Genomic DNA, 23015 nt, shown 5'->3' on the forward strand with positions numbered 1-23015 from the left:
AACCCCGGCGCGCGCGTCAGTTTCCGAGGCCCCGCCCCCAGCCCTTTGTGACGTCTGGGCCGCACCTTCCACTCCCCGTAGGCGAGCCCGCGCCCGCGCCCGCCGACTGTCTCTGGCTTGGCCCGTTAGAGGCCGCTTTGGTCCGGGAAACGCGGGCGGATCGACTGGGGCCATGAGGAAACTACTCGCTGGCTTCCTTCTCTCACTCCTGAAGGGTGAGAGGTTCCCGCCCACTGGAGCAGTCTCTTTCACCCGGGGCTCCGTCCTCGGACCCCCAAGAGCCCTTGCTGCAGGGTTTTGAAACGCTTTCTCAGGGTGGTCGCGTTGGCTTTGCTCCCTAGCTACTTCTGGGGTCACACCTTAGCCTCTGCCCCTGGAATCTCCTCACCCTGATCGCCGGCCAGACATCCCCCAGTTTCCAATTTCCACGGGGCCCCACCTGCCATTCGGTCTGTCCAGGGACCGGAGCCGGTTTTGGAGTTCGGTCCATCCATCCGTCTGTTTCCCTGCCCCGCAGTGCTGCTCCTGCTTCCGACATCTTCCCCAGCCCAGGATTCAATTTCGGCCTCCACTCCAGGCAGCCCCCTCTCTGCCACCGAATATGAACGCTTCTTTGCACTGCTGACCCCAACCTGGAAGGCAGAGACTACCTGCCGACTCCGTGCAACGCACGGCTGCCGGAACCCCACCCTCGTCCAGCTGGACCAATACGAAAATCACGGCTTGGTGCCCGACGGTGAGGACCAGAGTAGTGGGGCAGCCCCGTGCTCACTTGAGACCAGGGAAGGGTATGGGCTGCACCTTACCCTGAGGCCATATTCTCCACTCTGCCGACCATAGGAACCCACAGCCCCCTCCAGGAGGGAGATCCCCCTAGTGTATTCACTTTCTGTACCCCCTGCCATTCTCAGGCGCTGTCTGCTCCGACCTCCCTTATGCCTCCTGGTTTGAGTCCTTCTGCCAATTTACTCAGTATCGTTGCTCCAACCACGTCTACTACGCCAAGGTGAGGCTCCAGAAGAAGGTTGGATCTGGTGTCCTAAGATCTCTGGAGAGGTGGAGGGGGTGAGGAGTTGAGGAAGGGTTCCACCAGAGGCCATCCTTAGATCCTCCCTCCCTGCCTCTTTGCCAGTCATGTGCTCAGACTACACATGAATACGGTCTCGCCTTGGGCTTTCAGATTTGGGGAACAATCTTGTTACTGTGAGAAAAGTAGGGATGAGGCCAAGAGACAAGCCCTCCCATTTCTTCCAACACTTGAGTGACTTCACTCAAGTCAAACACCAGAGTGAAGGCAGAGGTGTGGCCTAGACACAGAGTCTTATCTCACAGGGGAACCCTTTCTCAGGTCTAGAGGGTTCCACCAGGGACCATATCCCTTCATCCCTGCCCAGCAACCGTGAGAGAGGACACATGCCAGAAGAGGACTGAGGCGTATGCGGGAGTAGAAGTCTGCCCTTTGGGAAGGGCATGCCCACTGTCCTTCTCTTCTTGCAGAGAGTCCGGTGCTCCCAGCCAGTCTCAATCCTCTCACCCAACACTCTCAAGGAGATTGACGCTTCCTCTGACATCCCACCCACCACGATGACCTCCCCCCTCTCTTCTCACGTCACAGGTGAGACCCTCCCAGCCCCTGGGAGGCTACCAGCAAGCCCTTCCACAAATCCCAGAGCCCCAGAGTTAAGAGTTAAGGCATCCATGGTAGGAAATGGGGAAGAACATTGAGCAGGGTAGGGGGTTGGCCACAGGCAGCTATTTATGTAAGCGAGGAACCTGCTCTTTATGAATACAAGTTAGGGCTTTCCCCTCCCAGAGTATCATCTGACATTGCTTACAACTCTAGGAAAAATTCACTTTTCCTAGCTCCCAAACATTCCCGCGTCTGGAAGTCCTCTGGGACTTTCATAAGCTCACAGTTTCACTCTCAAAAGGATTAGCTGCTCGCTTTTCAGAATCTTTGGTGTTGCCTCAGTGAGAGGGACGCGAGGTGGGATTTGAGATGGGAGTTAGGGAAGAGGAGCAGTTGTAAGGGAGGTGGAAAGGAGACGCCACAATCGCCGTGGTAATTATTCTTTTGCTGTGGTATTTGTACCCCCACGTTTTGTGTGCTGCACGGTGCAAGTAAGTGTCATTTGGGCTGCTGTCCTGTGCTGTTGTGTCTGTGTGCGTCTCCCTGTAAACAAAGACACTCGGGGGCCAGAAACCTGACTGTTCCTTTCCGTTCTCTTTCTCGGTCCCTCCCAACCCCTGCTGCAGCCACAGAACGACAGGCCTTCCAGCCCTGGCCCGAGAGGCTCAACAACAACGTGGAGGAGCTGCTACAATCCTCCCTGTCCCTGGGGGGCCAGGAGCAGGGGTCCGAGCGCAAGCACGAGCAAGGGCAGGAGCACAAGCACAAGCAAGGGCAAGAACATAAGCAGGAGGAAGGGCAGGAGCAGGAGGAACAAGAGGAGGAGCTGGAGGAGGAGGGAAAGCAGGAGGAAGGACAGGGGACAGAGGAGGCGCTGGAGGCCATGGCTGGGCGGCAGTCAGACCCAGAGGTCAAGTTCCAGTCTGAGTTTATGTCTTCCAACCCTTTCTCCTTCACTCCCCGGGTGCGGGAGGTGGAGTCCACGCCTATGATGATGGAAAACATCCAGGAGCTCATTCGGTCGGCCCAGGAAATGGATGAAATGAATGATCTGTATGATGAAGAACCCATCTGGAGAAAGCCAACCCGTGACAGGTACAGATGGTTCTGACTCCCCCCACCAGCCCTACCTTCCCTGCTGCCTTTTTTGGGAAGGAGAAGCTCCCTGTCCCTGCCTTTGGCTTCCAAGACCCACTAAGGCCTGCTTCAGCTTCTGGGCCACCTAGCAGCTGTCTGCCCCACCTGTTCTGTCACCAGTCATTGGCTTGAGTGCTACCCTAAGATGCCCATTCTCTACATGATGTAGCTCCTGTTCCCGAAGCTACTAGGCTTGGGGTCTGGTCTTGTCTCTGCCTCTGATGAACACTGCAACTTTGAGGAAGATTACTTCCCCTTTCTGGACCTCAGTTCCTCATTTCTAAAAGGAGGCAGTTGGGCCGGAGGCCTCTAAAGCTCCGTCGGCATGCTGAATGTGTGTGACTAAGAGCGGACACCAAAGGGGAGGGGAAAAGAGTGGATGTGGCTTTCTGCTCCGGTCCTCTGTCCCATCCCCACCAGCCAGTGCTGTCTTCTTGCAGCCTCCTGCAGATGCCTCACGTAGAGGCCTTGTTGGTGCTGTGCTATTCGATTGTGGAGAACACCTGTACCATAACCCCCACAGCCAAGGCCTGGCAGTACATAGAGGAGGAGATCCTTGGTTTCGGGAAGCCGGTATGCCTGCAATGCTGTTTAATGGATACATGCTCATTGACCATCCTCTGGGCCTGGCACCGGACTGGGCCTTGAGAGTAGGGGGAAGGTGGGGATACAGAAAGCCCGGCATCATTTCATTCTCTTCGAGTGAGAATCCCTTCCTTGGAAGGATATCTCCAGTTCACCTTAAAGGAAGAAAGCTCAGTAGGGTGCCTGGGTGGCTCACTTGGTTAAGTGTCTGACTCTTGATCTCAGCTCAGATCTCAGCTCAGATCTTGATCTCAGGGTCATCAGTTCAAGCCTCGCATTGGGCTCCATGCTGGCCTACTTAAAAAACAAAACAAAACAAAACAAAACAAAACAAAACAAAACAAAACAAAAAAACGGAAGAAGACTCAAGACCTAGTCTGGAATCTGTTCCAGTCTGGAGTTCATGCTTCAGCTGAGTTGTTGTTAGGCTTGAGTCATCTCCTGATCTAGTTCACCATCTTCAGTACTTGGCCTTGCCTTAGATGTAGCTCCCCTTTCCAGAAGAGCGATAGGACCCGTTCCAAGGATGTGTAGAAAGATCCCAGTCTCGGTGTGCACTCAGCACCAAGGAAGCCCCATTCCCAGGAAGCTATTCTGTAGGTTTTCAAAGAAGACAAGTTAGCAAACCTTTGTCAAGAGCGGGCGTGCCATCTATCCATCCATCCGATTGTTCAACAAATAATTGGTTTTTTGAGTACGGTGTACCAACTCTGTACTAGGTACTTGAGATTGTGGTGGTGAGTACACTAGACCCAATCTTCTTAGAATCTAGTGGGAGACACAGGTGAGGAAACAGGTGGAACCGTGTGAGGGATAAATGCAGCCATGGACAAGTACAAAGTGCACAGACAGCCGATTGGGGGCCCTACGGTCCATGTTTGGGAGGGTCAGAGAATTTGTCTTAGAGGAACTGATGTTCAAACAGCAGATCTGAAAATAAAAGCAGGTAAGCAGGCAAAAGAAGGGGCTTGGTAGAGGCTCCTGCTAGAGGGAATGGTAGGTACAAAGGCATGAGGGACCAAGCCCGAGCATAAGGCTCCTGCCCTTTTGGGGTCCAGGAGCCATGAGGGATTCAGTAACATTATAAAAGAAGTGTGTGGTAGGTGCTGGAGAGAGACTTTTTTTTTTTTTTTTTTTTTTTTTTTGAGTGTAGGAAGTTCGGGAGTCATGGAGAGGTCCCTGGATATCAGGGTCTGGTTAAGGGAACAGCAAGAAACATTTTACCTGGAGCAGAATGGCAGAAGATAGAGTGAGAGAGAGAGTAAGGGTCATAAGGCGAAAAATCTCAAAGGGCAATCTGAAGCATGTGCTCGGGTCATGGTCTCATGGTTCGTGGGTTCGAGCCCCGCATCGGGCTCTGTGCTCACGGCTCGGAGCCTGGAGCCTGCTTCGGACTCTGTGTCTCCTTCTCTCTCTGCCATTACCCTGCTCGTGCTCACTTGCTCTCAAAAATAAGCATTTAAAAAAAAAGCCCAACTATAGAACAGGGCTCTGATGAAAGCTAAAGGAGGTGAGGTGACAGCATTTATGGCCATGGTGCCTAGCACTGGGTCAACTCTGTAAATGATAGCATTATCATTAGCAGAGAGAGGGAGAGACAGGGAAGGTCAGGAGTCTTTTTCAGAGAGTCTAAGTTAGGAGTGCTTGTAGGTCACCCGGTGATCGACATGTGTCAGGCACGTGGCAATGAGGATTCGGAGCTCAGGAGGGAGATCCGAACTGATGATGAAGAGTTGGGTGTTGCCTGCAGAAAGATGAAGCTTACCTGGGCGTAGACACCTCATCTGGGAAGAGGGTGAAGAGATAGAGAGCTGAGGAGAGATCCTGGAGGAGCCCTCGGGGAGGGGGCAGGGAGAAAAGCTAGAGAAGCCTTTGCAAAAGCTTGAACGTGAAGAGGTTCTGTGGGGACAGCGCTGCAGAGCTGAAAGGGTCTCAGCCTCAGTCTGTCAACCACACTCCTGCCCCAGGTCTGTGACAGCCTTGGGCGGCGGCACTCAGCCACCTGTGCCCTCTGTGACTTCTGCTCCCTGAAGCTGGAACAGTGCCACTCGGAGGCCGTCCTGCAGCGGCAGCTGTGTGACAACTCCCACAAAACACCCTTCATCAGCCCCTTGCTCATAGCCCAGAGCATGTCCATCGGTACCCAGGTACCTTGCTGGGCGACCTGCAGTGGGGGAGGCCTCAGGCTCCAGGCAGGACTGGGCGGTGGGAAGGGAGGCCTGCTGGCTGGGGGGAGGGGGGCAGGGGCGTGCACGTCTCCTCTGTCCCCTGTGCCACAGGTAGGGACCCTAACATCAGGCCGCTTTTACGGGCTGGATATGTATGGTGGGCTCCGCATGGACTTCTGGTGTGCCCGGCTAGCCACAAAGGGCTGTGAGGATATTCGAGTCTCCGGCTGGCTCCAGACTGAGTTCCTTAGCTTCCAGGATGGGGATTTCCCCACCAAGGTCAGAGCCTTTCCCCAAAGTTCAACTCCATCCCACTGACCCCAGTTCCTTGCTCTAAGTAGCCCTAGGATGTGCAAGGGGGGCTAGGCCTCAGGCTTCTGGGAACCAGTCCTCCCTGCCTGCCTCTTTCCAATGGACGCCCTTCCACCTCCCCCACCTCCAAAAAAGAGAGCAGGATTGTGCTTGTCAAAGGAGCAGGAATCAGAGGGGCGGAAGGGTGGGAGAGCACAGGAAGGCAGGAGACAGGGGTTCTGCTCCCAGCTCTGCCAGTTAAGGGGCTTTGGTCAAGGCGCTTCCCACGCTGGCCCAATGTTCTACTCACCTCTACAACAAATGACTAGGTGATGCCCAAGGTGTCACTGACCTGTGACACCTGTGACCCAGTGTTTCCCAGCTTCAGTGGCATCAACTTTGCTTCCCCTCTCCCCAAAGTTACCTCCCCTGTGGAGCTCCCCCTGTAACTGACGGCCAAGTCCCTCCCTTCTGTGGCTTAGCAGGGAAAATCCAGGCAAGGCGATAGCCAGAACACCTTAAGAAAGGGCTGATAGCTGAGCCGACAGACCCCTGCCCAGCTCTTCTCCCTGGGCCCCTAGATCTGAAAAGGTTCTCCGAGACTGTCCCTGTTCCTCCCTGGATTTATGTAGAGATGGGGAGGCGAGATCCACAGAGGAGGGTGATTCACCCAAAGTCACACATGATTCTTCTACCCTCTCCCTCACTTAGCCATCACTAGAAGGCTCCCTGAGACTGGACCACAAATCGGACCCCCTTCCCCCTTCCTCAGCTGCTTTCCCAGCAAGCTGACCAGCAGGGCGGCCACTTATTCTCCGGCTCCTGGCTTTTCAGCACCAAACTGTGACTGAGGGTGGGGCAGGAAAAGCCAAGGGGACAGAGGCCTATTCCTCAGGGAGGGGGCACCCCCATTGTGGAAGGTCTGGTTCTGGAGGGCTATACCCCTGGCCCTGGTTCTGCCATTTTGGGCATTCACTGGAGGGCTGGTGTCCTATAAGCTTTCTCATGTCTCCCCACCTCCCCATTCCCGGCTCCTGGCTTAGATTTGTGACACAGACTATGTGCAGTATCCAAACTACTGTGCCTTCAAGAGCCAACAGTGCCTGATGAGAAGCCGGGATCGGAAGGTGAGCCCCTCACCCCGCCCACCCCCTTCTCCCATTGGCTCCTCGATCTGTCACCACAGATCGGTCTATTCCCAGCACCCCCACACCCTGCTCCAAGCGGCAGGGATCAGAAACAGTTCCCTGTTTGCATCTCTGGGCAGAGGCCTCCACCAGAGCACTCTCTCCCACTCCTCCTGTCTTAGAGTGAGTGAGGCCCTCCCAGACCAGGGGGGTCCAGAAGAGATGCTGCAAGTAAGAGGTGAGGGCCCAGAGGGCATGGCAGCAAGAATCCCTAGCCGGGTTGGGCATTGGCTGTTGAGGTCTTGGTCTTGCCTCCCGCTCTTACTCACCAAGTAGTCTGGAATAAGTCACTTCCTCCTCCATCTTGAGACTCCTGGCTTCTCAAAGGAGGGGGTTGGTCTCCTTGGTGTCTCTTGCCAGCCTTAAAAACCCACATCTGTTTCCTCCTTCCTTCTACTGCCCTGCACCCATGCCTGCTTGTCTCTGGTTCTTGTGGGGATGTCTGACACCTCCCCACCCCTACGCCTCTGCCTCCAGGCTCTGTGACACAGACTGTGTGTACCCAATCCCTGTGTAGGTGTCCCGTATGAGATGTCTGCAGAATGAGACTTACAGTGCTTTGAGCCAGGCCAAAAGCGAGGACCTTGTGCTTCGATGGAGCCAGGAATTTAGCACCTTGACTCTAGGCCAAGCAGGATGAGCTGGGAACTATCCTGTCTCCACCGCAGCCCGACCCTTCCACATTCTCCATTGCTTTTAGACCCCATCTGTCAGTTTGCTTCCTGGCTGCCCCTTATGGGTCTCTTACCTGGCCCCTACTCACGTTTTCCTTGGGTTGGGGCAGCAATCCCAGAAGGGTCCATGATGGAAACTCCACCCACCTTAAAGGATGGCTTTACATAAAGTGTTTATTTTCAACCTGTGTGGCCTACTTTGGTTATAATTCCATCCTCAGCACTGCCTTCCTGCCCCCTGGGAATCAACATTCCAAACCCTGGGATTTATGGATCTATCTGAAGGTGAAAGAACCTCATGAATGGTACTCGAAGAAGTAGCCATATTCCCGGAGAAGACCTAAGAAGTCAGGAAGTTGGATTGAAGAAGGCCATGACTGGGGTCTGAGGGGTTGTGTGGGCCATGCGGGCATGTGTCTTCATTTCTGAAGTCCATGACCACAGATGAGTATAGGCTTGTCCCTCTGGAGGATAAAGGCCAGAACCTGACTGAGATAATGTCCCGGGGGTGGGGGTGGGGGGACAACCCCAGGGAAGTAGGGCAGAACTTACATTTTATCAAGACAGAGGAAACAGCTGGGGCGGGGAGCTCAGGAAACGCTTGATTTCACATCCAGTGATGGGCCAGATGGTCTGAAGGTTGAGGTGGTCACATTTTGACAATATACATTGAAATGTGACTCCAGCATTGGCCTTTAATAACTTGGGATCTCCCAAAATGTGTTCTAGGGACACGTATGTTTGAGAACCTGTATAGTCTCTCCTTCTACAAGAGCACCGTGATTAAGAACATTAAAAAAAATTGGGGAACCTGGGTGGCTCACTTGGTTGAGCATCTAACTCTTGGTTTCAGCTCAGGTCATGATCTCACGGTTTGTGAGTTTGAGCCCCGCGTCAGGCTCCATGCTGACAGCTCAGAGTCAGCTTGAGATTCTCTTCTCTCCCTCTCTCTCTCCGCCTCTCCCCTGCTCACTCTCTCTGTCTCTCTCTCTCTCAAAATAAATAAATACACTTTTTAAAAAATTAAAAAAACAAAAACAAAAAAACCCCCAACTTGTTTATTAACAGAAAATTTGAAACGCACAAAAATATAGTATAATGCCCCCCATGCACCTTCATCCACCTCAATTATGAGCACATGGTCAATCTTTTAATGGTATGTTAAAGGCTCTGAGAAGCCCTGTAACAGAGAAACCTGTTCAGTCTGGTGTGTCTCAGACTTATTTGACTACGACATCCTTTTTCACCTACCACTCAAAAACTTTAACTTGTTTTTGTGTATTGAGCATGGACAACATGCCTAGCCTTGTTGATACAGAAGACAAGGGGCTCAGCCAGAGGGCACAGAGACGAGGGACTGTCCCCCAGCCCTCAGAGCTCACAGCCTGAGGGAGCCAGACAGAAGCAGGGTGGAATGGCCCTGGGCAGGGTGGGGGATGGCCATGAGTGGATAGAGCGAAACCGCCTGCTGGAACCCAAAAGAGAAAGAGACACCCAGGGGGAACTGGTGAGTACAGTGAGAGGTTGGTGGGTTAGTCATCTAGCATCAGTGAGTGGGTGTGCCAGTTAAGCTTCCCGGAAGCTAGGGAGTGTGTGAGCAATGGGTGGGGGGAATCATTAATAGGCAAGGGTTGGGGCTGGATTAAGTACCATTCTCTGCTGGGATTTCTTCTCTGGCCACCTCCGAAGGCCACTGAGGGCGCTGCTTCCTCTCTCTCCCGATCCCGTGTGTGGGGTTGGGTGAGTGCAAGGAGCTGGGACCTGCTGAGATCTGCCAGGAGAGTGTGTCCCCACCCACCTCAGGAGCAGGTCCTACCAGCCCAGCCCAGCTCAGAGCAGGCAGCGGAAGCCACAGGGAACACAGGTATGGGGGTGTCACAGGGCGGGGGGGAGGGGATTGAACCTCGTAGGGGGCACGATGGGGAGCATCCCTCCTTCAGAGTGGGGTTTGTGGGTGGGATGGAGATGAGGGTGGGCCATGGGCCCTGGAAAACCTCTTTGAATAGAGTAAAAAGCTAAAAGGGGCTGCCTCAGGCAGACAGGCCTTTTGGGGCCAAGCCAGGGGAGACAGCCACCACGCTTGGCACACCCAGGAGTGCCCCCTCTGAAGTCTGAAGCCCCTACACTGGGGCATCTTGGGGGAGATGTGACCTCCCCTTCACACTTTAGGTCCCCACCATTATGCTGAACATTGGGCTTCCCACGGCCACTTAGGAGGGCTCTCTGGTGGGGGGCGTCCAGCCCTTCCCCACCCTCAGATAACTTAACCCCCCGCTCACCCTCCGAGGCCGAGCCCTCTGCTAGATGACAATGAACTCATCTTATCGGACTCCACTAATGGGCTCACTGGCACAGATGTGTTCTCCTAGTTATCCTTCCCAGCTAACCAAGGTGCGTTTTAATGGGGCTTTGAGAAACACCACCTTAACCCGGTGCGCTCGTCTTCTATATGAGAAGATTAGATGAGATGGTCTCTAATGTCCCTAGAATTCTGATAGAATGCGACTCATGAGTGGCATGAAGGGGATGAAATTTCAGATATTGAGCACAGGTGGGGGAAATATTTGAGGGTCGGCAAGGCCTTCTGATACCCTCGTATCATACTACTAAGGGCAACTGCCTACCTATTACCTGTGTTTGGGGGGGGGGGGACCTCCCACCAGGTTGTATCTTGAGCTCCTTTTAGGCCGAGTAAGTCTTAGACCCAGGGGGAGATGGAGGTAAGGATTGGGGGGAAAATAGAAACTCACTCATACCTGTAAGCCTCACTTCCCGGGAGGCACCAGAGCCCAGCTCCTGCTGTTTCTGCCTAAGGCTGTCAGCCCTCTCTAGCCTGCTGCCCCTCTAGCCTGTGCCCCAGCCACATAGATGCCTTGTATGCCCGGGCACCCGGAGAAGGAGGGGAGGGGGGAAGCCGGGGTGCACAAATGCCTCCCGAGGTCAGAGCAAGGTCAAAGATGCCCAAGGGCTCCAGATTTCTCTGAGGGGGCAGGACCCCCACCCAGCCCCCAAAGCAAGGGTAAGATGCATATAGACTACTCCGAGTGTAGGGCCGTATAGGGCTGAGCCGGTCTGAGTGACTTCTCCGGATTGTAACTTTATTTCCTGTTTTTCCAGCTCTTGAAAGCAGGGTGGAGGGAGATGTGCAGGTGGTGAGGTGACATCCACACACGGGGAAACGAATTACTGAGCTGTAGGCCACCTTTGCTTTCTGCTGCTTCCCAGAGAAGAATGGGAGACAGGAGGTCAGAATACCCAGGGAGGGGGAGAAGACGTGGCTGAGAATGATATCAGATGGGGAAGCCAGGGGTGGGGGGGGTGGCGGGGGGAGCGAGGGGGGGAGCAGGGGGGTGGAAGGCTGGAGCAAGAATTTGGGCTGGAGAAAGCAGGGCAGGTCTGGAAGAGGAGGAGGGATGATGGAAAGAGGACCCAACTCCCCCCTGGAGGCCTGTGCCTGAGGCTCTTCTCCTTGAGAAGAATGTGGCCCCTCGGGTAGGAAGAGGCTGTCCACTGAGCCTGGCGACACTGTACTATCTCCACACCACAGACCCCTCAGATGAGCACGATTCATCTGTGTCCTCCAAGCAGCTCCAGGACAGAGCTTTTCACAAAGCCTTCAGACTTTGTTAAGCTTCTGCTGGAGGCTCCAGCATAGTTTGGACCCGTTGGAGGAGCGCGAACATTCAGGTAGTAAGAGGTATAATTTACAATTAAGCCTGTCTGTGGGTAAAGGGTACATCCTCCTACTGCTGCCTGCGCACAACAGCAGAAGTGGACTTAGCCGACAGGATGGTCAGAACCCACACCGTGTAGGGGTGGGACACTCTGGCTGGCCATGACTCCCAGCTGTGGCCTCTGGCATCGAAAATGAGGTTTGGGGCTATTCTAGAACGGATCTTCCGGGGCAAGGAGGAGGAGATCTGAGATTCCTTCTTTTCGAACTTCTGGAGGATGTGAATTACTAAAAAGAGGAGACAGAGAGAGCAAGGCATTTGGTGGATATGCAAGAGGGACAAGGGGGGTGCGCACGGGGAGTGTGGCGGACAGGAGGAGTCTGGACAAAGAGGAGTTATTTCTCTTCCCCGCCCTGCCCCCATCACTGTCTGGGATCACCTATTCCTTTCTCTTCAGCCCTCTCTGCATGGCTGGTCAGCCGCCAGAAGGGTGGACAGCACGGGCAGGTTGCGTGGAGAACAGGGAGGAATGGCCATGACCTAGCCTCCTGCCCATTTTGACTCACATTCTCACTTCCTGCCTGGCAGAAAATAGCTCTGCCCCTCTGGCTTATCTCAGCAAAGAGCAGCGCCCAGCCCAGCTCAGAGGGCAATGGAAGAGGTCCAAGAGGACTAGAGGACCTAAGGAACCTGGGCCTTGGATGTGCCCACGGGAAGCTGAAAGAGACCGAGGGAGGAGGAAAGTGGCCGTCCATGCTCTGGTGTGTGAGTGGTGTGGAGGGCGGGTGGTGTGGAATGGCCAGCTCCCGGGGCCTCCATATGCAGGGTCCCTTTTTGCCCCTCAGTGTCTTGGCCCTGGGATCTATTTGTGCACCTCTGCATGGGTATGTGCTCCTGAGGCTGCCTGACTCTGTACGTCTGGATGTGTAAGAATATTGTCCCTAAGGCAAGGGCTGGGTCTACTCTTCCTCCTCTGGCCCAGTTGTCCGTGCCTCCACACATGCACATACTTGTGTGGGAGAGGGTGTGGGCGTATAGTGATTTGTATGTTACGAGGGATCTCGTGTGCACATCTCCTAGTGTACCTACACCTCTCTGTGTCCTTGGCACATGCACGTGTGCGTAGTCGTATGCTTGTTACCACATCCGTGCGTGTTGAGGTTACTAAGATTATGTGGGCCTCCCAGTCCCTCCTCCTCTCTGGTGAAACGGAGCCCCAGTGTTCATTTTTTTCTGGGGCAGCTGCTGTTTTTGCTTCCTACGTTTCCCCCACAACCTGACCTCTTTCTCAAGGCAGGACTGGGGAGAGATCCTGGGGGGCTGGGGCCCCCCCCCCCCCCCCCACCAGCTAGAGCCCTCCTTCCATTTCCTGTTTGCCTTCTTTTTGGCAGTTTTTCCCATCTTTGCCATCTGGCCTGGCACTGTGCCCATTCAGCTCCACTGACAGGAGCCCCAGGGAAGCAGGCAGATGGGGTGGGGACCAGGGCAGGGCCTGGCAGCCTCTCAACACCCAGCTTGGGCCATTGTGTGTGTGTCTGTTAGAAAGGGGTGACTTTTTGACAGAAAGGACTTCTCCACTTTGGAATTCAGTAATGAAGGCATAACCATCTGCTTGATGGGTCTCTAACTGTACCTTTATTTTATTTTAATTTTTTAATGTTTATTTATTATTGAGAGACAGAGAGACACAGAGTGTGAGCAGGGGAGGCGTAGAGAGAGGGGGAGACATAGAATATGAAGTAGGCTCCAGGCTCTGAGCTGTCAGCACAGAGCCCGACGCAGGGCTTGAACCCACAAACTGCGAGATCATGACATCATGACCTGAGCCGAAGTTGGTAGCTTAACCAACTGAGCCACCCAGGCACCCCTCTAACTGTACCTTTAAGCAGAAGCTCACCTAGTACCTTATGGTCTCTTTAACATTGTAACTTTATTGACAGAAATACTTGGGATTCTTGGAAAATAATTACTCATTCACTCATTCATTGTCAGGCATGTGCCTCCCAGTTGTAAGAAGCTATTGATTCTTCAAGCAATGGTTCAGAATGATAAAGTGTTACTGTAGTTATAGTGTAAACTGTTTTTGAAATTTTAATGCAGGCTGTTCCTGAACAGGCCTTTTAGGGGACATGGTCCTTTACTAAGTGAGTTAGACACCTGGACAAGATAGGAGTGTGATAAGCGGTTGACTGATTGATACAAAAGATATTGCAGCAAGATTACAGGATGGGTGGACATTGGGGGTGGGGGCAGATTTCCTTCCAGGGGGCCAATGAATGTCACAAGGGCCTGCTAAGCAGAGACTGAAGTGTGAGTGAGCTTGGGAATAAAGCGATGGAAGATAGGGCCCCACCCAATGACCTTACCATCTAGGTGGGGATAATGGAATCAAATAAACACACATAAAACAATGGGAGGAGTTCAAGGCAGCAAACTAAGTGCTTAAGTAGGTAAGAGGACATCCTAAGGAGGGGCACACTTGTGTGTGTGCGTGAAAACAAGAGGACTCTGTTACCAGTGTTTGAAAGTCGAGAAAAAGTGGGCTATTAAAAAGTATATATTGTACCTGGGCAAATAAGGAAGTAAACACAATTTATTTGTGGGCACAGATTTCTTTTTTCTTTTTCTTTTTAATGTTTATTCATTTTTAGAGAGACAGCATGAGCAGGGAAGGAGGCAGAGAGAGAGAGGAGGACAGAGGATCCGAAGCGGGCTCTTGCGCTGACAGCAGCGAGCCCGACTTGGGGCTCAAACCCACGAACTGCGAGAGCATGACCTGAGCTGAAGTTGGACCCTCTGCCGGCTGAGCCCCCTGGGCGCCCCTATGGGCGCAGATTTCTAATGGGCTAAGAGACCAAGTGCTCCGTGCAACATGCGTCCTCACATCCAACCATCCACTCTTGTTGCAAGCAGCGGGGCAGCTTGGAGCTGGGTTGGAATCCTGAGTTTGAATGCCAACCGGAGCTCTAGAGCTTCTGTTTCCTTTCCCATAAAAATCAGGATGAACAGTCAAAGGACTGTTGGAAGGAATAAAGACGAGGCGCCTAAAATACCCCGGGATGTGGCGGATGGTCAGTAAGTGATCGCTAACAATTTTCACACAACATGTATTGAGGTAGTGGCTCGGACTACAACGATGACTAAGTCCCAGTCCGCAGCCCCTCCCTCCAAGAGCTCACAGTCTAGTGGGAGGGGCAGACCAAGAACAGCTAATTACAATACAGGTGGGACACCCAAGGGAAACCCATGCGCAGAGTGGAAGCACCTGTGAGGGAACTACAGCTGCCCTGTGGGGAGGGAGGGAGTCAGGCAAGGCTTTCCGGAGTCCTAAGAAGTGATTGACTTTGCCAGCTGGGGAATGGGAGGCAGAGCACGTGCAAAAGGCATGTGCCCAATTATCATTAGCTTGGTGTGACCGGAGCAAAGAAGCATGGGGGGGGGGGGGGGCCCCATGGGTCAGGGAAAGAGTCTCATTTCATTGACTTTCTGTGTGTTTCATCCCCCTGTAGTATTATTTTCATTGTTGAAATGGGTATTTTGCAGAGGAAACGTTTATTTCCTTTATTCTACGAGACCTCTCACAAGTCTTAAACTGCTGGTAGTCGTAGTTGGGGGGAGAACAAATGAGCAAAAAACCCACAAGAAAACTCTTAGAGTCAGGTTTAAAACTTGGTTCCATGCAGGAAGTTAAGCAGTTCCAGGGCTCGTGGTTGGCTCAGTTGGTGGAGCAGGAGACTCTTGATCTCGGGGTTGTGAGTTTGAGCCCAGGTTGGGTGTAGAGATTACTTAAAAATAAAATCTTTAAAAAAAAAGAATTTAAGCAGTTTCTTTTGAAAGGAATAAATCCAGTATCTTGGAATAATTGCTCAGGGTCTCCAGATGACCCTGCTCCCTCAGATGGCATGTGGACCCCACGTTCACAGCATTATTCACAATAGCCAAAACGTATAAAATTCCAAGTAACCATTGCCAGATGAATAGATTAAAAACAATTTATGCATATATTATTCCGCTATAAAAAAAAAGATTGCAATTCTGATACATACTACAACATGGATGGACTTTGAAAACTTTATGTGAAGTGAAATAAACCAGACAGAAAAGGACAGATACTATATGATTCCACTCATACGAGGAACCTAGGACAGGCAAATTCAACACCAAAATACCAAGTAATCTATTTTTAAAAATGGGCAGAGGACCTGAGTAGACACGTTTCCAAAGAAGACATACGGATGGCCAGTGGACACATGAAAAGATGCTCCACGTCGCTCATCATCAGGGAAATGCAAGTCAATCTCAAAACAATGTGATATCACCTTACATTTGTCAGAATGGCTGGTATCAAAAAGACAAGAAATAAGAAATTCTGGCGAGAACGTGGGGAAAAAGGAACCCTCTTGCATTGTTAGTGGGAATGTAAATTGGTCCAGCCACTCTGGAAAAGAATATGGAGGTTCCTCAAGTAATTAAAAATAATTTACCGTATAATCCAGTAATTCCACTGCTGGGTATTTACCCAAAGAAAATGAAAACACTAATTCAAATAGAGTAGGCAAATTCCTGGAGACAGAAAGTAGAATAGAAGTTACCGGGAGCTGGAGAGAGTGTGGGGAGAGAATAGGCAGTTATTATTTAATGGGTATAGAGTGGTTTGGGATGATGAAAAAGTTCTGGAAGTAGCAGTGACGATCACGCATCATTGTGAGTGTACTTAATGTCACTGAATTGTATACTTAAAGACAGTTAAAATGGTAATTTTGAAGTTCTGTGTATTTCAGCCCCCCGCCCAAAAGATGGCATTTGGGCGTTAAAGAGAGAGGAGTAGCTTCTGTGGCATTAGGACATTAAGGAGGGTGGGATCCTGTGACCATCTCCTGTCCCTCTGACTCCTCTACCTCCTGGCCATATCCGTTGTCCACCAGCTTTTTGCCTGAGCACTGTGGCTGCTGTGGTCTGCTCTCTCCAGCAGCCTCGGCAATGCCCTCGGTACCTCCTCGCCCCACTGTCACGCTTTCTGGACTTAGGGTCCCCTCTGAACCCTCATTAAAACAACACCTTCTGGGGCACCTGTGTGGCTCAGTTGGCTAAGTGTCTGACTTCAGCTCAGGTCATGATCTCGCAGTTCATGAGTTTGAGCCCCACACTGGGCTCTGCTGCTCTCTGCCTGCTTCAGATCCTCTGTCTCGCTCTCTGCCCCTCCCCTACTTGCTCTCTCCCTCTTTCTCTCTCTCTCTCTCTCTCAAAGATAAAATAAACTTAAACAACCCCCCCAAAAAAAACAAAAACAAAAACAAAAACAAACATCCATCCATCACAGACCCCATTTGGGAAGCTCCCTAGTCAGATCCTCCAGGGAACACTTGGAAAAGTACAACCTTCCCCTGCCTGGCAGGACCATGCTGATGTGCGATCCGCCTTTGAGAGCCCTTTGTGTTATTATCCCCAGTTTACGGATGAAAAAACTGACAGAGGTCACACAAGCTGAACCTCTGACCACAAACCCAGCGTACACAGGAGCAACTGTGATGTAATGAGTGAGGCTCAGGATTTTGTACTGCACTGGGGAGTTTGAACTTTATTCTTTAGATAACTGGGAGACAGCAGAGCTGGGGAGTTCCAGGGGAGGTGCTCCATCATAATTCTTCACCATCTGACATAATACCTATTTACTTGCACTTTATTATTTGTCTCCCCTCAATGGAATGTAAGGCAGATGGGGGCAAGCAAGGCCTTCATTTTGTTCAGTGCTTTGAACATGCCTGGAACCTTCTAAAGGCTCAGTAAACATCTGTAGAAGACAGAAAGGAAGGGAGCAATGTTATTTGATAATAACAGCAACCTGTGCACTTTACACATATCTCATTTCATCTAACAACCTCATGACGTAAGGGACCCCCTCTTTTTTCCCCCCAGGTAAGGAAAATGAGAGATTAAGTCACCTTTCTGAGGACAAAGCTAGGCAAGCTGGCAAAACCAGGATTTAAACCCTGGCAGTCTGATTCCAGAGCCTGGGCATTTAACACTGTGCTACACAGCCTTCCTGCAGAAAGCTATTCTGGCCGGATGGAAGGTGGGGGAAAGACCCAAGAGGCCAGCCAAGTTAGCTAGATAAACATTTGTGACTTCTACCCTGTCTTTGCATACTCTTGACTTTGGCTTCCCTTGCTATTCCAGGTCTCCACTGCTGATGAAGCCGTGACCCAAAGCATCCAACCCCTGGCAGTCATCTGCTCCGCAGCCATAGCCCACATTCCCATGCCCTGCTTGCTTTGGGGCTCTCTCTCTGTGTGGCCTCCAGGCCCCCGCCCTGGAGATGAACGCGATGCCAGGGTCCTAGTGTGCCTCATGATGCCCCCAGCCTAGCTCCTCCCGACACTTCGGTACGATGTTGCCCAACTCTACCAACAGTTCTGTTCCCCCTGCCAACGGTTCTGTTCCCCCGTGCCCCGACTACCGGCCCACCCACCGCCTGCACATGGTGGCCTACAGCCTGGTGCTGGCCGCAGGGCTCCCCCTCAACGCGCTGGCCCTCTGGGTCTTCCTGCGCGCGCTGCGCGTGCACTCCGTCGTGAGCGTGTACATGTGCAACCTGGCGGCCAGCGACCTGCTCTTCACCCTCTCGCTGCCCGTGCGCATCTCCTACTACGCCCTGCACTACTGGCCCTTCTCCGACCTCCTGTGCCAGACAGCGGGCGCCATCTTCCAGACGAACATGTACGGCAGCTGCATCTTCCTGACTCTCATCAACGTGGACCGCTACGCGGCCATCGTGCACCCGCTGCGGCTGCGCCACCTGCGGCGGCCCCGCGTGGCGCGGCTGCTCTGCCTGGGAGTGTGGGCGCTCATCCTCGTGTTCGCCGTGCCCACCGTCCTGGTGCACAGGCCCTCGTCCTGCAGCTACGGCGGCGGCCAGGTGCGCCTGTGCTTCGAGAGCTTCGGCGACAGGCTGTGGAAGGGCGGGCTGCTGCCGCTCGTGCTGCTGGCCGAGGCGCTGGGCTTCCTGCTGCCCCTGGTGGCGGTGCTCTACTCGTCGGGCCGGGTCTTCTGGACCCTGGCGCGGCCCGACGCCACGCAGAGCCAGCGGCGGCGGAAGACCGTGCGCCTCCTGCTGGCCAACCTCGTCATCTTCCTGCTGTGCTTCGTGCCCTACAACGCCACGCTGGCGGTGTACGGGCTGCTGCGGGGCAACCTGGTGGCGGCGAACAGCAAGGTCTGCGATCGGGTGCGCGGGGTGCTGATGGTGATGGTGCTGTTGGCCGGCGCCAACTGCGTGCTAGACCCTCTGGTGTATTACTTCAGCGCCGAGGGTTTCCGCAACACCCTGCGAGGCCTGGGCACTCCGAACCGCGCCAGGACCTTGGCCACCAACGGGGCTCAGGGGGCGCTCGCCGAACAGCCCACTGAGACCACTTGCATCACCACCCCGGCTACCGCCGAACAGGGGCTGCTCAGGCCCTCCAACGTGGGGACACCCTTAACCCAGCTCCCCGAGGATTCGGCCCTCTGACAGCACATCATGCCATCACTCTGTCACCCCCACCTCTCACCCCCTCGCCGCTGACATGCATTAGGGTGTGTACACGAGGGAAGTGGATTGGGCACTTGGGACTTCTGGAAGGCAACTCCCGCCCAGAAATGCAGAAAAGAACAAAGTGTGGGGAGCCTGGGAAGGAGGAGCGCTGTGCTAATGGCCTTCTTTAATTTGGTGGTGATGGTGAGCCTGAGGCGGACCCCTTCCCCAGTCCCTAGGAAGTGAAGCTGTGAGCTTTCCCAATGCAGAGGCAGATGACTGGATGGCATGCCCTTGGCGTGGTCATGAAACACTCTTGAGAGCTGGGAGATGGAGCAGAAAGTGGGTGTCCTGGATTTACAGCCATCACAGTAGTCTTAGGACCTCAGGTGCCACCCACCCTCATTTCCACCTGGGCTTCCCTTGCCCAGAACTTCCCTTGCCGAGTAAACTCAACGATACGGAGTTTAATGGATACAGACAGAATTGGTTTCCTTGTTGGTTAGTGACTTGTAACAATTTGGACCTGGCACCCAAAGTGGGGTGGTTGGGGGCAGGACAAAACTGTGTGTTGGAGGGTATTTTTTTCCCCAGATCCAGTCCCTGTAGCCCTTTTCACCTGTCTCTGTCCACTCCACACCGCTTTTGAGACTGCCTCCACTCTAGGTCCTAAATTCTCTCTCTCTGCCTCTGGTGCATCATCTAGAATTAAGGAGAAAATTCTTTGTACTAAAGTAGCAGTTCTTAAACTTTGTTCCCAGACCCTTTAACAACTCAAGGATTCCAAAGGGCTTTTGCTTGCACTTTATTCTTTTGAGACTTAACCATAACAGAAATTAGAACTCACGAGTGTTAACGACAGAAACACACAAGCACACTTTCCATTAGCTGTGAGAGCAATAATGTCATCACATTTCATGAAGCCTCTGGAAAACTCCACTGTATACCTGTGAGAGATGAGAATGCAAAGAACAAATGACATGGTGGGAGAAGCAGGATTCCAAAAATAACTTTGACCTTGTGGACATCCTTAAAGAGCCAGTATTAGAGCTCACGTGTAACTTCTTCCCAGGGCATATACATACATTATTTTTTATTACTACCAGGGACAGGGCAATACTTGGGCAAATCAATTGCTAATTGTAGTCCAGAAGGCTTGAGGGTTTGCAGGGGGTAGGTGGGAGTTGCACACCCAGTGTAACACCACCCTGGACTTCCTGGAGTGGCAGCCCTGAGGTGGGGGTGAACTAGTCACACAAACACTCTGAGGAGGGGCAGGGCTCCTCTCTCCCTGGGAAGGGAAAAAGGAACTATTGCCACAGCCAGGAAAGAACTTTCCAGCGAAAAAAGAGTGCAATGGGAGGACAGGAATAGGCTGGCTGTTCTTTGCAAGCTGGAGGCAAGGGACATGGAAGACTGGTTCATGGGCCACCTACTGTTTTCTTCCCTCTTTACAGGAGTTGGGCTGGGAGGGGTTGCAGAGTTGGCATCTTGAGACTCTGTGTAACTGAGGAAGTTGCTGCCATGCGTGTGTCCTGTATGCATTTCTGTCTCTGTGTCTCTCAATGATGTATGTTTCTGTGTGTGGGAGGGGGGAAAGAGAGACGGAGAGAGAGAGATAGAAAGAGATTGAGAGAGACAGAAAGACAGTGTCAGGGTTTTCCTGTGTGTGTCTCTGTGTGTTTTAGTTTGGAGCAAGCCTTTTGTGTGTCTTTAAGCGAGTGCTTCAGATGGTGATTTACAGGGGTAAAATGACCCCTGGTGGCCAAAGCAGAGAAGTGACCCAGATTCCTCAGTGATAGCTTTCAAGTAGAGCCTTCCACCATCAGGTGCGAAGATACAGCCCTGGACCAGGCCCTCTGGTTGCTCTAGAAGAGGCCTGATGGTTAGCACCTGACTCATCTTGCTTCATCCTTAGGGCTCAAGACCCATGCCCTCCCAGCCCTGGGAGCATCACACGTGGTTGTATTCCAAAGTCTCAGAACTTTGCCCTACCCAACCGAACTGGATTGAACACAGTTGTTAAAAATTACTTGAGTATTTTTATATTCTGATATGTGAATGGAATCCAAAGTACCAAAAATTCACATAGCAAGCATCTTCTAACATTCTACATAATTTACTTATTTATTTTTATAATTTTTATAATTTCTTGTCTGTTTCCCCGGCCCCGCGCCCCCCCCAGGTATGATGTAAAGTCCCTGGAGGCAGGGATTTTGGTTTGCTTGGTTCTTTGATGTATCTCCAGCATCTAGAACAGCTCCTGGAACAAAAAAAGTGCTCAATAAATACTTGTTGAATGATAAACAGTTGAATTTTGGTGTGGAGTAGTTTAGTATCTAGTGGGGGAGCACAGACAAGTCAATAACTACCATTCAAAATACAAGATTCAAGAATGGGGAGTCAGGTGTTGGCAGTTAATTTAGTTGGCAGTGGGAAGCCCGTAAAGGTTCCTGAGTGGGGTTTTGCTCATTCTGGCAAACAGTGTGGGATAAATTGTAGGGAAGTGAGGAGGGGAATCTAAAGGGAAAGGAAGACAGGTCAGACTGCTGTTAAAATTGTCGAAGTGTGACCATAGCCTGTGGAGGTGGATGGAAATGGGTCCTCTCCAGTGTGAAATCTCAGGTGTCTAAGTTCTGGTGGACTGTTTCCCCATATTCAGCACATCCAAAGAGTTTCTATCATGAGTACAGAGACGCAAGACTAGATTAAGGAGACATGGCAGGCAGAGGAGGGATGAACAGAAGAACCTGACAAGTGACAGGCTGGGGAAGTTTAAGAAGACCCGTAGCCACTGCCATTGTCACAGAATTCTCCAATTACTGAGTGCGCAGTAGGATGGAGGCGACACATGGGGAAATCCAGAGAGAGCCCTCACCCCACGTCCTAGAGTCACCCTTTTTGAGGTTTAGGAAAGTCCAAATGAGGAAAATGAGAACATCCTAGGTGGAGAGAGAGGAGCATTAACAAGTTTTAAAAATACTTGCGAGGATCCCAGTGTAGTGCTTGTTATTATATTATTATTTAGTGATTGAGAATTATAATAACCCTGTGAGTTAGGGACGATTATTATCCCCATTTTACAAACAAAACGTCCTAAAGAAGCTTCAGTCTGAAGGTCACACACCCAGGAAGAGGCACAGTATCCATTTGGCTCCCAAACTCCTACTCTTTGCAGTACATTCCACTGTCTCTCCCCTTTCTCGGGCTTCCCACCTTCTCATGGCTCTGTCACATCCACCCTCCCTGGGTTCCTTACTCCTCCTTCCCTCCTCATGCAGGCCACCTCTCTTGATGACTTCTCTCCCCCTGAATCTGCTGTATCATCTCTGCTCCCTCTTCCCACTACTTCCTCCCTGCTCCCAACCCACTCACCCTCCAGCACACCTTCCCCCTCCCCCTCCCCCTCCCCTTGCCTCAGATTCCTGTGCAGAACACAACACGGCTGTGTCAGTGCAGAGAACTGGACTCGTTCAGGGTTCCAGTTGTGCTGAGCCCTGAGATACGTCCCATCGAGGCTTCAGAAGGGAGTAGCAAGTTGGTGGAACACCCAGGCAGGATGGCCATGACTCCCCTCCCCCAGCCAGGAGGTACCCAACATCTCCAAGGCAGCACTCTTGATTGCCTGCCAACTAAGCTGAAGAGGGGACCTCCCCCTGGTTCTCCTCAAAGTCGGCCTCCTCTGTTGGATGGTCCCTCCACAGGGTGAGAGTAGGTGGGAGTAGACACACAATCATTGGTCTTGAAATAAAACAAATTCAGGAGAATCACAGCCAAGGTAAGGGGTACCAAAGGGGCAGAGAGGCTTCTCTCTCAGCCCTGAACGATCTTGAGGAAAATTCCTACTGGGTTGCCACCTGGGGTCCCATGGAGGAAATGGGGGGGGGGGGGTGTTTAATCTCACAACATGGACTTTCTTCTTCACTCTTAGGAGACCCTGAGACAGAGGGAGGCTGGGTGGTCACCGTGCCATATCCTTTCCAGAGGAGATAGCACTGAAAAGTACAGTTTCTCACACAGGCCTTGGGGAACACAAAGGCTCTCAGAACTTCAGAATCGAACCAACCTAGGTGGTACTAATTTCAGCTCTGTCACTTCTTGACAATGTGACTTTAGCAAGACACTTAAACACTCTGAACCTCTGTTTTTCTCCTCT

At 52.2% G+C, this 23015-nt stretch overlaps 2 protein-coding genes and 1 long non-coding RNA gene across 4 annotated transcripts; 2 read left to right on the forward strand and 1 right to left on the reverse strand.

Moving 5' to 3' along the window:
* The first annotated feature begins 53 nt into the window (after positions 1-53).
* On the forward strand, positions 54-17819 carry ACRBP (acrosin binding protein). Of its 2 annotated transcripts, none has more exons than XM_040462952.1 (10): positions 54-215; positions 518-736; positions 912-1006; positions 1498-1615; positions 2257-2725; positions 3208-3340; positions 5320-5499; positions 5632-5799; positions 6855-6938; positions 17524-17819. In XM_040462952.1, the coding sequence occupies exons 1-10, from the start codon at positions 173-175 to the stop codon at positions 17710-17712; spliced, it is 1698 nt and encodes a 565-aa protein (XP_040318886.1). In that variant the 5' UTR covers positions 54-172; the 3' UTR covers positions 17713-17819. The 2 variants fall into 2 exon arrangements, with proteins under 2 accessions (XP_040318886.1, XP_040318887.1); XM_040462953.1 differs by lacking the exon at positions 17524-17819 and adding an exon at positions 7516-7860.
* Positions 3328-7507, reverse strand: LOC121022083 (uncharacterized). The gene is made up of 3 exons (XR_005786807.1): positions 7268-7507; positions 5118-5187; positions 3328-4120 (listed from the first exon to the last, which is right to left on the reverse strand). It is a non-coding gene; the product is annotated as an uncharacterized LOC121022083 (long non-coding RNA).
* LPAR5 (lysophosphatidic acid receptor 5) lies at positions 17708-21174 on the forward strand. The gene has a single exon (XM_040462954.1). It carries the CDS (start codon positions 17735-17737, stop codon positions 18854-18856), a length of 1122 nt encoding a protein of 373 aa, XP_040318888.1. The 5' UTR covers positions 17708-17734; the 3' UTR covers positions 18857-21174.
* Positions 21175-23015: the final 1841 nt, after the last annotated feature.

Source organism: Herpailurus yagouaroundi, unplaced genomic scaffold, assembly GCF_014898765.1.
Source record: "Herpailurus yagouaroundi ecotype Mexico unplaced genomic scaffold, PumYag 355, whole genome shotgun sequence".
Lineage (NCBI taxonomy): Eukaryota > Metazoa > Chordata > Mammalia > Carnivora > Felidae > Herpailurus > Herpailurus yagouaroundi.

What these genes read in the sequence shown, in the direction of transcription:
- ACRBP (XM_040462952.1), top strand. Translation starts at nt 173, where the DNA reads ATGAGGAAACTACTCGCTGGCTTCCTTCTCTCACTCCTGAAGG. An exon ending in ATGGGGATTTCCCCACCAAG is followed by an intron (nt 5,800 to 6,854) that starts GTCAGAGCCTTT and finishes CTCCTGGCTTAG; the next exon opens with ATTTGTGACACAGACTATGT. An exon ending in TGAGAAGCCGGGATCGGAAG is followed by an intron (nt 6,939 to 17,523) that starts GTGAGCCCCTCA and finishes TTGCTATTCCAG; the next exon opens with GTCTCCACTGCTGATGAAGC.
- LPAR5 (XM_040462954.1), top strand. Translation starts at nt 17,735, where the DNA reads ATGTTGCCCAACTCTACCAACAGTTCTGTTCCCCCTGCCAACGGTTCT.